The sequence below is a fragment of the Idiotropiscis lumnitzeri genome, chromosome 1, assembly GCF_059441095.1.
Source record: "Idiotropiscis lumnitzeri isolate Australia: NSW breed Sydney's pygmy pipehorse chromosome 1, RoL_Ilum_1.0, whole genome shotgun sequence".
NCBI classification, from domain to species: Eukaryota; Metazoa; Chordata; class Actinopteri; order Syngnathiformes; family Syngnathidae; genus Idiotropiscis; species Idiotropiscis lumnitzeri.
In genome coordinates, this window is record NC_142391.1 from 38,375,463 (window position 1) to 38,394,072 (window position 18,610).

Here is an 18,610-nt window from a genome sequence, read left to right on the forward strand (position 1 = left end):
CCAGCACATCAGGGACTGCCTTCCTCCCACTCTGGACCCCTACCAGTTTGCATACCGGGCTAACAGATCCACTGAGGATGCCATCGACACTGCTCTGCATGTTGTGCTGGGCCACCTGGAACGACAGCAGAGCTATCCAAGGATGCTCTTTGTGGACTACAGCTCGGCATTCAACACGATCATCCCAGACATCCTCGTCGCCAAACTGGACACTCTCGGCCTCCCTGCCCTCACACGCATCTGGATTAAGGACTTTCTGACCAACAGACCCCAGACTGTGTTGCTCGGCCCCTACACGTCCTCCACCCGTACGCTGAGCACCGGTTCCCCTCAAGGATGCATGCTGAGCCCTCTCCTGTACGCCCTCTACACCTACGACTGCAGCCCGGCCCACGGTAACAACACCATCGTCAAGTTTGCTGACGACACGACAGTGGTCGGTCTGATCTCGGAAGGTGACGAGACAGCCTACAGAGAGGAGGTCCAGAGACCGACGGCTTGATGCGAGGACAACAGACTGCAACTCAACATTGCAAAAACAAAGGAGATCGTCATCGACTTCAGGAGGAACAAGACAGTGCCGCCCCCTCTGCATCGAAGGCGTGTGTGTGGAGAGGGTCCACACGTTCAAGTTTCTGGGAGTACAGATCTCCGACGACCTGTCTTGGACTCACAACACCACAGCAGTGGTAAAGAAGGTCCACCAGCGTCTGCACTTCCTGAGAGTCCTCAGGAAATTCAACCTGGACAGGAAGCTGCTGCTAGCCTTCTACTACTCGTCCATCGAGAGCCTGCTGACGTACTGTGTCTCCACCTGGTACAGCGGCTGCACTGAGGCGGACAGAGTGAGGCTCCAGAGGACAGTCAAAACAGCGCAAAGGATTATTGGCTGCCCTCTCCCCTCACTGTCGGACATCTACACCGCCCGGTGCCTCAGCATGGCTCTCAATATCGTCAAAGACAATACCCACCCAAACTCACACCTGTTCGACCTGATGCCCTCTGGCAGGCGCTACAGGTGCATCTAATCAAGGACCAATAGACTGAGAAACAGTTTCTTCCCAAGAGCCATCTCCATTCTAAACTCTCACACACACACACGACCACCCTTACTTTGCAGAACAGCGACGTGATGTGTTTTTATATATCCTATTTCGTATTATTTTCCATCTCACTATTTATTCTCTTATTTATCTAATTTATATACTTAATTGAATTATTGTTGTATTGCACTGGAGAGGGGAGCTCTCTAATCTCGTTGCACACTTGAGTACAATGACAATGAAGGGATTTCTGATTCTTCTGATCTGATTCTGAACAACATGAACAAAAATAATTATTTAACGCTCACTGAACTGTGCTCTTGTGACATACAGTACAATGAGGTCACAGAAATTTTGGGCACTTTCTCCCCTAAAATATTGGTGGAATTGAATTGTATGAATTGAGAAAATTTCCATTGTAAGTACATTTGGTAATCACCTCTTGTAATCGATCTTTGCGCCATACAATTTTAGTGATAGGCATCAATTGACTTGAATTCTGTCACGAGAACACTAGTACGGAATAATTGTCCTTTTTTGTTTGCCATTAAATAATTAAAGCAAATTTAAAAAGTAATTAATGATTATTTGAATTATTTTATCACATTATCTTCATCAGGGTATCTACACATACACACACACGCACACCCCCAACACACACAGTCTGATTAGTCCGTCCCGAGGAGAGAGTGAATCAATATCTATGCACCGACTGTGTCCATAAATACCATCGGTCTGTCCAAAAATCAATGTATGCCGACATTTATTTATTTATTTAATTTATTTATTTAATTTATATATATATATATACACACATTTATTTATTTATGTATTTATTTATATATTTATATAAAGTGTGTTTGTGCGTGCGTGCGTATATACAGGTTGCCCTGCCCTCTGCTGGTCTGACTAATTTAAGTGAAACATACTCTGTATCAGAGTGTAAAAATAATGACAGCTCATCCGACATAAAGGGATTATAGAAGCTGTCACAGAGGCCAAGAACAAGCTGGATTTTCAGGCTCCAGCTCTGTGTGGAGTCACGTACATTATAGATGAAGCAGTGGAGAAGTGGAGTGTTCAGTAAAGCATTATCAGTTACCAGAAGAACAATCTAGGACTCCCCCCCCCCCAACACACGCACGCACACACAAACACACAGGCACACACACAATCATGATCAGCCTACAGCATGTTTCAGTGAAGCGGGGAACAGCAGCAAGCTCAGCCTGTCCTCCGCCCGCATGCTGCTACAAACTTGGACAAATCAGAATACATTTTAAAATGGAAATCTAAAGAACTGTTGAAACGATTCTCATAACACAATATGATTTTGTCACTTTGCTAACAGGCTTATGAAAGTCAGATGAACACTTTACGATCTTATTAAAACTGGTAACATCATTTAAAGGGCACATTCATTGTGTGAGGCAGCAAAGACTGCCCTTAGCAGAAATGTTAATAAGCTCAATGCAGCGGCTGCGGATTGAGAAACCGCAAAGATTTAGCGCTGAAATTCTGAGTACAGGCACCGGATGATTTGGTTCCATTGTATCACACGGACTCCAGCAGGTCAAAAGACATGGGACAAACCTTTGAAAAAAACATTTGACAGCCTGAGAACTACCGAAGTATTTTTATTATTGTAGTGCCTTTGAGTCAAGCATAATGATATGTTTTAAACCAGGAATCACCAACGTGGTGCCCGTTGGAAACAGGAAGGTACCCCAAGAGAAGGTTGTGGACCTGTTCTATTAAAAAAAAAATGTAGAAATGATCATTTGAAAATGTAGACACTTGCAGAGATTTCTACCAACGTGTATTTTTATTGCCATTCATCTGTTTTCTATCCTGCAAAATCGTCAACATCGTCATTGTCTTCACATAGGTTAATATTAATTAATTATTAATCGTGAACACAACTAGTAGGTGGCCGACATGGTAAGCTCATTTTTTTTCGAGTTTCACGAGTATTCGATTGAATATAATCATTTCTAAAAACATTTGTTTGGGACAGCCGTACATAGAACCTTACAATTATTCGTGCAGTATTTCTTGAAGAAAACTGTTTTCTTCCATTGTGATTTATATGACAATCCAAACACATTTTATGAGCAATGTATCAGAAATCATTTTACATACACAGTTTTTGTTACAATTGTATAATGATTTGGTCAATTAGTCTACTACATATTTGACTTCTCCATCAAATCTGTTTTGCACAAAGCTGCTCTGTCAAACTTGTGCGCTAATGTACAAGCTGAGACATCCACTAGAAGTTGTTCGTCTAGATAAAATCCTCTGCGCTAAGTTGTTTGGACCTAGTTGTTTGACCTCTGATTTCACGTTGCCAAAGTTCGACAAAAGAGGCAGTCGCAGCCCTATTGTAAGCCACTCGGCAGCTTCAGCCTGCTCAGTCCCAAAGGGAGGTTGTTCTTCTGTCCTTGAGTGGAACATTGTTCATGGTTTTAATTCCCTCCCACTCCTTTCTGTGATTTCTAGTTGGCAGGGTGGCCTTGTTTTTTATAGCTAAACATGTCACGTTGCATTGGACTATTCATCTGTCTCGGAATGTCCCTTCAAGGTGTTTTGCTCCGATTCCATCATTATCTTGCAAGCTTTCCAATTTTGTTAGACATTCACGGCTGATCATTATGAATATTTTTTTTCTTGTGGTTTGGTTGGAAGTACAGTGGAATTACTGAGGCGGACCACAACCATTACTGGATTATGGTCAAGCACAGATTTCACACAGAAAATAAATGGGGAAGATGAGGTTTCAGGATTAATTGGCAAAAAAAATCTACATTGCTTCCACTGTCTTTAAATAACACTTACTGTACATTGTAGTAGATTTCACATATCACTTCACTTCACATATCTTGGAATAGAAATGCGTGTTTGGGGACTATTGCTTAAATCACAAGTGTCAAACTCAAGGTCCGGGGGCCAGATGTGGCCCGCGACCTCATTTTATGTGGCCCGCGAAGGGAAAATCATGTGCTTCAACTTGCTGCTTCTAGCACATTTTCTTCACTTTTAACAACATTGCGATATGAGATATTGCCATTTATTACTGGCTTTTGATTTCAAAACTAGCTTTGTATCAATGTGTTGTGTGTAAGTGATAATGTAAGGTGATTTATATGAGTTCACAGTCATAACGGCCCTCTGAGGGACACCAGAACCACGATGTGGCCCGTTCACAAAAATGACTTTGACACCTCTGTCTTAGATCAACATCATGTTTTTAAGAAAATTACGTAAGATTGGGATAGATGGATGAATTGGCCGGGTGGCACAGTGAATGATTGATTAAGCACATCCCCCACTCAGTACAGATGTCGAGGGATCGAATCCGGCCTTTGCAGGTCTTCCCCCGTGCCTGCATGGATTTTCTCCGGGTACTCCGGTTTCCTCCCATATTCCAAAAACATGCATAGTAGGTTGATTGGACACTCTAAATTGCAACCCGGATGAGGAGAAGCGGTTTGGATAATGGTTGAATGAATCTGCCAAATTCATTACAGGCTCATATGGCTATTCTAGAGATGAATGTGCTAGCTAGACTTAATTTTGTAAGTTTGCTGATTCCTCTCGCTCCTCCACAGGGTAGTTGGAAAAAAAATTACACAAGATATTAATACATTTATTTGGAAGCGCAAAAAGCCTTGATTAAAATTTCCAAATCTACAGGGAAATAATGGATGGAGCGTTATCACTGACTAATTTTCACTTCTACTCTTGAGCTGTTACCCTTCACCCTTTTATTGAATGGTTTAACCCTACGTTCAATGTTTCATATATTAGAAGGAAACATATTGCATCATAGTGGTCCCTCAGAGAGATGTTATTGTCTAATTTACCAATAAGAAAAATTCTATGTTGCAGCTTGGTTTAATCGTATCGCATCTGATTTCAATCTGGCGGTCTATGGAAAAGCTTTGCAATGTTGAACAACGTGACACTTGAACACACCATTTTTAATAACTATAATCTACCAATTGGGTATAGACCCATCCAATTTGCACAATAGAGGGATCGGGGAATTAGCCATCTGGGAGATATTTACAGCGATCGAGGCCTCCTTACATTTCAAAATATTAACTCTCGTTCCAATTTAAGAAATACATTTTTAAAAAATAAAATAAAACACAGATCAGGTTGTAATATATTCGAGAAACCCATAGCATCATCTTATTCACTGTGGAGCTACATGGTTGCCAGGTTCACCAAGCCTACATAAACATATAATTGATCTGAATGAAACTTTAATAGAATCTGACTTAAGTAAAGAACATTTTGATTCTGAAAACATTCTGGCGATGCCCTTATTTGAGAGGGGTTGATGTCCACTGTTCATATATTTATAAATGAAATAGTGACAACCGCATGCACACAACTCTAAAACAGAGTCAACAACTTTTAGAAAGGGTGCACAATAACATGAGCAAAAAAAAAAAAACAACAAAAACAATGGACTGACATGAAACAATAACCGAGATCGAAACAAACCAAGGTGGATAGGCGCAGCACAATGGCTGCTAGAGACCAGAAAGACAAGTGAGCAAAAAATACTGGACAGAAAAATAAAAACGGAATAATCGATATCGCAACAAAAACACTCAGCTGTATAGGCGATGCACCAGATACTAAGTGCGAAAAAGAAGAAACCCACACTACACAAGCGGGAATCAAACACAAACAGAAGGTACAGTTAAACTACACAAATTTAGAAAACTGAAAAGGAGACAAATACAAGCAATTTAATCTCGACAAGACAAGGGAACAACTATGATCATGAACACCAAAATTAGTTATGTGGCATTACCAATAGGTCAAACGTACACATGATCAATCGAACGGCAATGAGTAAACAATATTCCATGGAGCATCTCCAATCTCTCCAGTGTTCAAAAGCCTCATTAATGATAATGCGGAGCAGGTGTGTGCTAGAAGCTCCGCCCATCCACCAGACCAGTGGACTGAAGAAAAAAAAAAAGTGAAACGGTTCAACAAACACAGGACACACGACAAGTATGTCTGACATCCATCACAGTCCAATAGCTCAGAGTCTGTTTTCCCAATCAAATTTCTTAAAAGAGCAGACCGGAGCAGCTGCACCAAAAATTCAACAAGGTCTGAGCAGGTATGACTTTAGACCTTTCTGCCACCAATTTGTCACTCCACCGGGAGCATCTCCAAAGACAGACGCTCTCTACCAGAACGCCAAGATTGGTGCGTGATCTGCCAAACAGGCAAACACACAGCAAGCCTTGCACTTGCACGAAAATCAGAACACGCTCTGCCGCAGATGCGCCATCTATGGAAATAGAGGCCCGAATGTGAAAGTGATTTGGACACAGATAAGCCTCATGTGCACTTATTAACAATAACTGTCAGACAAGAATCACCACTGTTCCTCGTAAATAATTCTTATAGGTCAAATGAAATATAGCTCCAAGGCGAAGTACCCATGACTGCTCTGCAGAACATACCAGGGCAGAGGACACCAACCGCCAGAGGTGGCAAATAAAGGTCCAAAAAGTAAAAACACAGCCATAGTTTGGCTTTAGCCACAGGTGCTTTTACTCAACCAGTAAGTAAACAAGCTCTTGAGTAGAAGCAGCTGTGTCTAAAGCCTAACTGTGGCTGGGTTTTTACTTTCTGGACCCGCCAACGCCGCAAACCGTAGAATACAGAATCGTCCACCAGCCCCATAGAGGAGACTGCCAGGCCCCAGGAAGAAAGACAACATCCCTCACCACACATAAATGGCCACCACCCCTAAAGGTCAACTTGTATACTCCACCACTACCAGCTGACGACCCAATCCCCAACAACCGAGAGGCAACCACCCACCAATTGGACCGATTGCAAAAAACCCAGGGGACACACCTGAGGGAGGGCAACACCCCAGTCCTATTCAGCCCCCTGACTTGCACCGCCCGGCAAAGATGACATGTATAGATTGGGGCATTAAGTAATAATGCAAAAGACATTGATTGGAGTCCTACTGCGACTTTAAGTCATCTTCTCCTACGACAAAAAAAAAAGCCACAATCCCCCCCAAAAAACATACCAGTTTCTTCATTGATGTTCCCTGAAGTGAGGTCAATTGCTGTTGGCATGCTTGTGAGGGTTACAAGTCCAAAGTTTTTTGCAAGGTTAGAGGTACATTTTTCTCTGAAAATATTGGCCAAATTCCAAATTGTAGAGGCTTTTAATTTTGAGGTTACACTGTATTCAGAGGCAGAATCAATAATAGCAGACTCCACAATAGACGGATTTACTAAACCATCGATCAAAGACCTGTCACAGTTCCACATTCAAAACCCTATAGTAGAGTTTCATTATCTTAGACTTTCAAATTAACTCCTTTGAGGATTGTGACCCTCCAACAGTGTTTGATTGATGACATTGAGAAAAATGACAAAGTGACCAGCCAAAGGTTGTAGCAGGGTTGCAGTTCTTCAACAATACAGGTCTATGGTTCTATTTCCATGATGTTTTTTAAGAACCTCCAGAATTTAAAGGGCACAAGATTTCTCCTTTGGGAAATTCATGTATAGAGTAGTGATGAAGTATTAGGAAGTCTGTGAAATTGTGATGTGACCATGTATGGAAGACTTTGATATAAATTGAATAATCAAAACAAATAACATACAAACAAAAAAAAGCCAGTTGAGAGAATCGTGTGGGGACTCCCCCGGTCAGTCAGCAGTATTCGAGCGTTGATGAAGAGGGGTAATCAAATTAGTGGATCGGTGGATGCCTCTAGTGTGGGCGCCACACAGCTTTAATTTCATTACAAGTGATGGAAACATGAGGTTGTCCCCCTAGCGCAGCAGGATTTCCCACATCAATAGACGTACACTAAAAAATGTGAATGCAAAAACACGGGATACGGCCCAAATGAGGACATTTGACGACAAACATTGACATACTATACATTTTAGAATTCATTAATGGATGAGATGGAATGGCTTCACAATGCAGAACAGATGTTCGTGTAAATAAACCGCTGTACAGTAAAAAGTAGACAGATGAGAAACCCTTGTGTGAAAACTACATATTCCCACTTATGTCTCTGAATATTAATAAACTGGAATACATTATTAATCGGGGCAATTAGGCTAGAGTGCAGAAAGAAGAAGATATAAAATTAACTCAAGTTGTGTTTGCTCAGAAGAACATTTAACACCTGACACTGTCTAGACATTGTTTAGCCTGCGAATGACGAATTTTCCCTGTCTGGCTGGTTCATATTTATGATCATCACTAAAATGTCTCTGTGATGATTCACACCACCATTAAACCAAGTGTGGTCTAACTAAACCTGCAGGCTCAACTGTTGACCTGCTCTCTTACATGAATAGTTATGAGGGTAAAAGTTAACCAGCGAGGAATCTTCCACATCCCTTTTTAAGACTTGCTTCTTCGACATCATGACTGCTGTAAGTGATCAAGAGGGCGAACAATAATTGGACACTTCCATAGTGGAAGTGTGAGAAGAGACATGCAGAGAAGCAGAGAAGAGGAGGATATGGTGACTCTGACACCGCTATTCATTATCACATCATTGCAGTGAATATTCCCAACCTATATGCAAGTCAGAATGTCTCTAGCCTATGCTAACTCTGTTGTAAAGTCATAACAGTAAATATTTACATGAAAAAAACACAATTGAATTTAATTTTTTTTTTTGTGCCACATGATTTCCTTCCACTGCTTCACTATGTAATTGTGTTACGTACGTACTGTAAATTGAAATGGCTAGGCGATGATTAATAGGTACTTCAACTCTTGTATTTTGCAATCCTTTCCAGAACAATATCTTTCAGTATGTTCTCTTTACAACTATCTGTAAGCAACAATGGGTCACATAGGACGCAAAGCTTTCTCAGTTTAAGACACGAAGGTGATACCAGCAGCGGTATACCTACTGTACATAGGAGATAACAGACTTAATGGAAAGGTTACAGACAGCTGTGTGGGAGGAGACCTTTGCAAGGGTGTCTCTGTTTTGATGACTGCATCTCCGTCATAGAACAACAGAGCTGCAGGCTAATGGTGCTTGCTGAAGAAGAGCTTCATGCTCTGTCGGTTTTTCATTACCACTTCACTCAGTCCTCCAGTACATAGGACCATGCAATATTTGGTAATTACTGACAGTACCACAGTTTTTCAGGGTCCATAATCATCTATTTTTCCACTTCAGGGAACTAATAACATCACCTCCAACCCATCCACCCCCTCCTCAATACTGCTGTTCTAAGTAGCCCATTTCCCTGCTGACTGAGGCGCGGGAGAGAAAAAAAGCAGCATAACAGCACAGCAAGATGCATGACGGGATCCAAAACATTCTCAGGAACAGCAAACGGTACAGAACAAGTTTATAGCTTTCTTGGGAGAATACTATACTAAGAAAATTCTGAAAGCTAAATGCCTTCAAACAAATATGTGTGTGTGTTAAAACTGTGTTCCACCAGTTTTAAATATTATCCCATTACAATTTCTTCAGTCTCTGTAGACAGTGGGAAGCTTGTCCGTGGCTATTTAAGGACAAGAAGAAACGTTGCAGCATTAATGGCACGGCGATGCCACAGGATGGCGTGACACCGGGGCTAGTGGGGGTGGTCGGGGTGGGCTTTAGTCCATCAGAAATGCTTGTCACCCCAGTTAAGCCTGCCATTATATTAGTTGATATTCTGAAATATATTCCTAAATTATTTTCTTTGAAGGCTTTGTGGATCGGTGGATGAGTTATGAACAAGATTAAGTAGCGCCATAAGGCTCCATAGTGTGCTCGGAATATGTGTTCAACAAAAACATGGCAAGGCATCAACCCGATGGTTGAATATTGAAAAAAAACAAAAATAAAAATAAAAACAAAAAAATAAACTGCACTTAAATGATTCAATTCAAATGTTTACACACGGTGTGATGTAATAGACAACATTAGTGACCTCCTTTATTGATACTTTTTTTTTCCCCCTGGAGTTGCCTGTTCTTTCAATGGCAAAATACAGTAGGTAAGAAAAATAAGGCATGTCTGTGGTGAAATGAATTACTTCATAGTTATGTTTTTAAATCATGGCTTGTATGATTCACATCGGTCTATGTGAAAGAGATGCACACAAGCCCTGACAAAATGTTGACCAGCTAATCATCAAGTAGTCATATAACGAGCAGGTGGGGAATTTATACATAAAACTCACACCAGCCTCATTTTTGCTGACAGTCACAGCGAGTGGTGCTAAAGTCACACCCATGCAGACCACAGCTGGTACAACACAAGATGGCTACACTGTAAAAGCAGAAAATGTGTTTCTAAAGCCTAACATAGGCTGAGAGCAAGGGGGAAAACATATAAGGATAATATTGATGGAGGTGTGTGCCACTGTATTAATGTCTCATCCAGTGCATTCTTAGAAATAGAAAAAATGCTCACATATAGTTTCTCCATAATTTCAGAGGACCGTCATTACTATGACAAAACCTTAAAATCTAATGTAATTACTTCCATTATGACAACTCATGTTTTGTCCCAAGAATGAGTGCAAACAGATTCATATTATCACAGCATGAGAAGTACACAAGCACACATTGCCACTTTGCAAGTATTACACTGGGGTCTGATCAATTCTGCTCATTCGTATTGAAACACAGACGTCAAGGAAACCCAAGAGAATTGCAAGCAGACTGAAGAAAGCCTGATGAGGACAAGGACATGTTTCGGGAAAGCTGTTTATCAGCCGTTATATTTCAACAACATCGCCACTGATGCCATGACCCATCCAAATAAACACCAGGATATTACATTGTTAACATTTGAGCCAAATGTTTCACATTTACATTTACAACTAATATTGCATAAGAATAACGTGACAGCTACAGTCCTAAGAAATAAAATAAAGCTCACTGTTTTTGAGTTTTTTTCCCATCATGAATGATGCACTTTCTATAATTGGTCTCAGTCCAAAGCACGTACAGTACTTATCTTGAAGCTCCTCCCACCATGGGCTCCACAGCAAGTCCCTATCCCACAGAGGCAAAGAAGTCTGACAGAGGTAAAAAAAAAAAAAAAAGTTCGGTTTTCACTAACATTTGCCTAGAATTCGCCAATTATGATCACGTTCAAAATTCCCCTCCGATAAGAGAGGATCCTAAAAATAAGTCAACACAGAAAAATGGACGGAAAAATCTTAAGGTAACCAGCTTGTTGATGCTTTACTGTGCAAAGAGCATTCTTGTGGAAATATAAGCAGCAATTACCTAACACCTGCGCTAAGACAATTATTTCCATTTGAAGTCAAATGATATTTATATTTGTTTACTGTATATAGCACTTTGGGATTAAACCACCCCCTTGCATGTTAGAGATTTCTTTTACGACGACCATTTCAAGTCACACACATGCATCTCAATGACACAATTGCTTGAAAAGAGAAGCAAAAACAGTTATTCTATTGATATTTTTGTTGTTTCACCATTTCCTCTTGGATGGACCCTTGTCCAGTCCAGCATCAACAAGCTTGTATCAACCTCTCATAAAGTGAGCTCACCAGTAAGCTCCGTTTTAGCTTTTGGCTGCTCAGGGTCTCAGGGTTGAGGTTCAGGGCTGCACTGCTGTTCTCTAGAAGACAAAGGTTTTCCAAACGCTGTACACTGGGGAGCTGCAGTGGCACCACCTCATTTCTTAACTGGACAACGAGTGGGGAAAGAGACACAAAGTTGAAAATAAATCAATAGGTCACGTGTATATTGTCAGGAAATACATTTCTTTAGCTGCTCATAATTGACCAGGTAAATTTTAACACTGTACATTATACCCTGACCATGTTTGTTCTTGCTTCAATTCAAATACAGTAAGAGTTTAGTGCTGCTGCCACATCCCACTGATGATAAAAAAAAAAAAAGAAAAAGAAAAAGCCTTGGACCCAAATTTAGTTTAAGTGTGTAGGTGAGTGTTTGCTAAGAGCCAGCAGGTGGTCTGAGTGGACAAATACAGGCACACTCGTGCAAACATTCCTTCAATGATGTTTTCAAGAACTGCCCAGAAAGACTGTTAAAGTTAAAAGTTAGCTTTTGCAACACTGGAAGCAAATTACTTAAACATTTCACTAAACACGCAGATTTATTTATTTTTTATATGTGCATGTCATAAGACATCAGTTAATTGGTATAATGGATGGCAACCTTGTTTAAGTCATATTAAGCTCCAAAGAGATGATTTTAAGCACACACATGCACACACAGACACACGCACACGAAACAGATAGCATTTGTTTTGGGTGTTCCAATAAAAGAAAAATAAAAATTTAATGGCAATGCAATCCACACAATAACATTCTATCCCCATATTGTATCGCTTATCCCAAAATGCAATGTATTATTAGCAGTTAGTATAATAATAATGCAACGTTTCAATTATTCATAGTTCCAGTGAGGTAGAACCAAATGCAGCTTTTGTGCGATAGTGGCAGAAGTGTAACACAACTCAAGCATGTCGGACCAACTCTGCATGGAGCTAAAGTCTTGACGTATTAAACATGGAAACTGCCGGGCCACACACAAGAACACAAAACAAAAGATGTCATGTCTCTTCCTCGGCTGTGACCATGTGATATCTCCACCACGACCCGAAGGGTAGTTTAGTAGAGCTTTCTGCCCAACCCCCACTGGTATAACTTTGGTCCCGTTCCTGGCATAGAGGACATGGCCAGAAAATAACCATTTTCGTCCATGCCATCCATTAGTAATGACTATTAATGCAATGTTGCTGCATGTGCCCGCCACTTATGGGAACAAGGAAAGATATTTTTAGGCGCACGTCCCCAGCTGTATATGTCCAACTCAGGGCCAATGGGCAATTAGTATTTGACTCTCATAGCAGAAGTCAGTGCCGTAACCTCCTTTACACAAACAGACATCTGTGTCCGTCCTGCTATGTAGCCCGCCACGAGGCAGAATTCCTAAAACCTTACGTTTATTTTGGGCCCCTCAAATTTCAAATGTGCTCAAGGCATCTTAATTGTAGTATTTGGTTCAATTTATTGTAAAAATCTAACAAATCAACATTTTGGTGTTGGAGACCTGACACCAACATGATATCTTCCGCAACCATTCCGTACATGTATACAGTAGAAGGTTTGGCTGGCTCCAACGTCTCCTTGAAGCTAAATAAGATCACGAGTGAAACCTCGCCTCAGAGCTTTGGTGATTGCTCATTGTCTGATATCTGAAGTAACAGAGTTCAGAAAATGTGACTGTATGAGTTGAAAAAAAAAATTACATTTGAATGACTTTTCCATTACAAACAGCTAAGAGGTGGTGGAGCTACAGACAAGGAAATGTAACTGATTCAAGTTGACTTTCCACGGATGAGTGAAAAGAGAGGTTTTGACGGAGTTGGAAGCACCAAAAACCACTATGAGAGCACAGTTTCCATCTAAACCTGCCCAATTTATTCAATTCTATGATGCAAGTGGTACGTTTTCTGCTCCGCGGTGTCCCAGTTCTTCAAAGGATCAAGGAAGACTTTGATTTGCAAATTTCAATGATGTCTACATCGCTGGGTCTACTCAAACATTAACAATGGATCCAAACGTGATCATTCTGTGCAGTAACAGAAAAAAAGGCTAGCTTGTGGTTTTAGTCCTTACACTTTTTATATTATGGCAGACAGTTTTCCAAATTGGTTTTTCCATCCTTCAGATTTTCATATTCCGTCGCTTCGTTGCTTTACATTTTTGATAACCAAGTTTTTAGTAAACAAATCATTTTAGTCCTACCTTCCTTTTTACGTTATTGAAGTCACAGTTGTTTGACAATTTCTTCATGTAATTACTTGGCCCCTTGGTCCTTGAAGGCTCGGCATGGAAGTAGCAGCTTGGACAGGAGGAGGCTTGAATAACCCCATAGAGACAAAACAACGTAGCATGCCCTATCACACTGCTAACGAAGATAAATCATTGCAAATGAAACAACAGCAGCCACCACATGCGGTACAGTAGAGCCCAGCTTTTGTCTGTTAATCCACTGTGAAATTCCACTTGATCAGGACATTAGCATCAATTACACCCCCCGCATAAACACATAGCATTGACTTCAGAGCACATTAGCTTTCAATAATTATCCCCAAAGTTAAAAGTGGTTTGGAGCAGCAAGTGTGCCTTGTATTCACTGCCCTGTTCTACGTGCCGAGCCCTGCCTGCCAATAATGTCCTATCAAAGATGCAATTAACCTCCAACAGGCAGTGTGAAGGGTGAATCTCGGACAAAGTCGGTGACATCAGAGGATGCTGCTCATATTGTTTTTTGGATGTGAGTCAGACACAGGTCATGGTTGCCTGTCAACATGGTTTAAAAATGCAAAGAGCAAAGGGAATCAACTTTAAGCAGCACTACGCTGCATGACAACCAAATGCACAAAAATGAGGACATGCAGTGCAAAATAAAGTGGACTGAGAAAAACAAACACAATGCAACTTGAATTTGTGAAAGAAATCATGGCGTAAACCGGAATTATCGAGCAGCCTCTCTATACTAATTGACAACATCCAGGCAAACAAGATCTACAGTAACATGATCATATTGTTTGGAAGAAAAAGAATCCTAGAAGTCAGAAATCTTGGTGTGCTGATAGATACAGAGCTGACTTTCAGCAGTTATATCAAATCAATCACTAAAACAGCTTTTTACCAGCTGAAAAACACATCCAGACTTAAGGGTTGCATGCCGAAAGCAGATCAAGGAGAAACATACCCATTTTTTTTTTTTTTAAATCGCCAGTGACCTTGATTATTATAACAATCTTCTGACTGGGCTCCCGCAAAAGAGCATCAAATACTTGCAGCTCATTCAGAATGCTGCAGCTTGTGTCCTGACCACAACAAAGAGATCAGAACATATTATTCCAGTCCTGAAGGCTTTACACTTGCTCCTAATCTACTGGAGAAACGAGTTTAAAATTCTGCTTCTGGTCTATAAATTACTGAATGCTTTGGGTCCTGATTACATTAAAGACTATAAACCTTTTAGTGCTCTCAGATTTGCACACTTGGATGGATTAGTGGAACCCAGAATTCAAAGTAAACATGGTGGAGCTGCATTTAGCTGTGTGCTGCAAAAATAAGTGAAGTTTGCCCCCAAGTGTAAACACAAATGTTGCTTTTCCCACCGTGTCTTTGATTAAAGTCCTATAAAAAAAATAAAAAAAAATCGAAAATTTATATTTATATATATTTTTTTTTTTTTTGGGGGGGGGGGGCTACTTTTGTATAAATCGAAATGCCTTTCAATAGCACGCATTGATATGTTAATTTACAATGACATTTAGCACCCTCAATTTAATATCTTAGTAAATGCAGCCCTTAATGTTCTCAATCTTAATACTTCATTCGGACATTTTGGAATGTCCCATGCTTCAACATTGTGGAAACACTTTGGTGAAGGTCTGTTTTGATTCTAAACTGACAGCACCAGAGTGCAAAAAAGCTACCAAAGGCAGTTTATATAGATTGGTGCAGAAAATATTGAGAGCTCAAAGCGTTAGCAAGCACCTTTGGGTTGAACTGTGAAAAAAAGGATTGACAGACTGACTCTTAATTATGTATACAATATTTCCAGAAAGGTGAAAGCTGTTATTCAAATTTCTTTGCATCTGTGCTATTTTTATTTTAAGTGTACCAATTCTGTTGTTCATTTAACATACGCCTTTCATTATGAGCTTTGTCAAATTAAATTGTTTATTCTTACAGCAATCACGTTAAACTGATTATTCTGACATAACTAAACTACAATGGCAGTATCACTCTCACAAACCCATGGACTCCCCAATCAGTGTTGTCCATCTGAGGGATTGAACAGGTCTAATCAAGTCCAGAAACATCAATTATGAATGTCTTCAGATCCCTGCGGTGACCTCTGGCACAGTCAGCAACCAGTCCGTCGTGAGCGTCAGACAGACTGCAGACACGACACCTGGCACATGATATCAATTTGCACTACACTTGAGCAGCACTTGTGCAAAACAAACATGCACCCAGTGTAAACAAACATGCATTTATCCGTCGTGTTGAAAGCGAGGATGCTAAGGAAGCGTGGATGAAGAAACATGTACAATGATGTTGAATGGGTTTGTGAAGCAGACAGCGGCATTGCGAGCCAGGGCTCATTGTGCTAGTGTTAAAAGCGTTGCTTGCGTTGTCATGCATGGGACAGGCCAACAATCCGTCGAAGTGACATGGCTGCTAACGATGATAATGCACTTTCACTCTGCTGTCACGGAGCCTTACAGAAGGCATCTCTGGAGCCATTTCTCTGTGAAGATAGTGTTATGTAACATTGCGCGTCGGCCCTGCTGCTCATATCACTAAAGCCTCACACTGTGGGTCACGTGCATTACAGAGACCATTCTGGCGCTAGCAGCAGCAGTGTTCCAGCTGTTACTACGACCAAGCTTCAGTCACTTCAGACCACATTCAGCCACAACCCATCCGCACACACACGCGGCTACAACAGCCACTGATTCGCCATGTTCAGCTCTTCACTTTTTACTTGGGGCTCCTTAATAACAGGAAGCAGGTTTTAATGCATTGGTCGACATTTGCTTCATATGTACATTACAGTAGTGCATTAGGAATGAAGAATTATGCACAAATGCCCAATGCTTGTGAAACAATGACCACATTCCATTAAATCCCTCATGTCCTAAACTAAATTGAATTAACCTTCGCGCACTGTTTTTTCTGTAGAATAACGCACTTTATTTTTTGCTAAGATATATTATATATCTTATATATATATATATATATCTAATTTATATATTTGTCTGTATTATTGTTGTATTGCACTGGAGAGGGGAGCCCTCTAATCTCGTTGCACACTTGAGTACAATGACAATAAAGGGATTTCTATTTCTATTTCTATTCTATTTCTATTATTCAAAATCGAGGGTGAGTATCGTACACGAATATGTGTGAGACTACAAAAAAAATGGTCATGTTGTATAGACATTTACCAGTACCTAGAGGTTGTGAAAAAGGTGTATTTTTCCCACCATGGTATTTAAGTATCTAATATTTTAAATTTAAATATAATGACTTAATTTTCGCTACTCAATAAGAATCATCACGGCCCCACGAGTGGATTTGTCCCAAAACAACCAATCATCCATCCATCCATCTATTATCTGTACCGCTTCACCTCACAAAGGTCGTCTTTGGGCAATAGGTTACACCCTGAACTGGTTGCCAGCCAATCGCAGGGCACACATAGATAAACAACCATACTTCACACTCACAACCACACCACATGGAGTGTTCAATTAACCTACCATGCCTGTTTTTGTCATGTGAGAGGAAATTGGAGTACCCGGAGGAAACCAATGCAAGCATGGGGGAGATCATGCAAACTCCACACAGGAAGGCCTGAGCACAACCAATCAGCCAGCCATAAAAAAAAAAAAAATAGAAAACAAAATAAATAAATATATCTTTTCAGATATCATGTTTTGTTTTTTTGTTTTTTTTTTAAATTAAAGTGAGTTCCCCATACGACAAGACATACTTCCCAAAACAAATCTTTTTCGCAACGTCGTCTTTTCACAATACTCTCGTTACTGACACACTCAGTAAATCATGGATGTATTCTTGCTCCTGTCCGTTTTAGCCTGAGTATGTGGAGAAGCAATCGGCACATTTATTTCGATTTTGTAGAGGTGATCAAATGAGCTCACGTTTGATCTTAATACATCCAAAATACTCCAAAGAACACTTTTACTTTCACAGGTTGAAGTGGACAAGAGTAGTAATGTGCATTTGAATTTTGGTGACGATCAGTCACAATATTGCAATGCTTGCTTCCCTGCTGTGGTGTAGACAGCTGAGACGAAAAAATAACAGCTGAGCTCCTTTAATTTCCAAGTCATTATATGTGGGTGACACTTGGGTTGAAATCCAAAGCCTAAAAGAGCAAACTTTCGCTGAACACATTACCTCAATGGACAAGAAGATGAAATTCACGCATGAGGATGTCAGTCAATTAATTGCCTATTTTGTTTTGGGATGTCAACATTAGAGATAACAGGAGCCTCCATGTTGCGTTTTACAGAAACGCTTTCAAAATGCAAATATTCAGTTTTTTGAGACCAAGTAACACGGCAAAAGCCTGAAAATACTCAAAACGGGTAACCTTTTTTTCTCACCGGAATATTTGGTAATTGGAACGTGATCGGATTACCTCCATTAAAAGGCACATTGGTTTGTGTTCCGCACATGCTCCATCCGCAAGGAATCTTGCACTTTTGAGAACAAGAAGTATTAGTATGTGCGGCGATGCTGCTTACTCACCGTAGCGCCAACGGGCAGCTTACTTTGCCACTTGCTAATCCAGCCTAACTCGAATACATTTATTTCTCCACAACATTTTGACTTTATATTTTGTCCTCACGAAGAAAACGACACAGATATGCGGGTAATTTAGTTTGTGCGACTGCCGAGGTCAACAAACCTGCTGAAACAGACGCAGCAGAGAACCGCACTTTTTGAGTGAGGAGTTAA

General features: G+C 40.5%; 1 protein-coding gene across 24 annotated transcripts in view; it reads right to left on the bottom strand.

The window, feature by feature from the left end:
- rimbp2b (RIMS binding protein 2b) overlaps nucleotides 1-18,610 on the bottom strand; it is an 86,931-nt gene that overhangs the window by 61,447 nt on the left and 6,874 nt on the right. For 20 of the 24 annotated variants that reach the window (XM_088299693.1, XM_088299706.1, XM_088299699.1 and 17 more), the window contains one exon: nucleotides 11,612-11,749. The exons of 3 other annotated variants lie outside the window; for them this stretch is intronic. In XM_088299693.1, coding sequence (XP_088155819.1) covers nucleotides 11,612-11,749 — 138 coding nt within the window. Of the gene's footprint in view, nucleotides 1-11,037; nucleotides 11,087-11,611; nucleotides 11,750-18,610 lie in introns of those variants that run through there. One more of the 24 variants, XM_088299712.1, reaches the window with a different exon arrangement.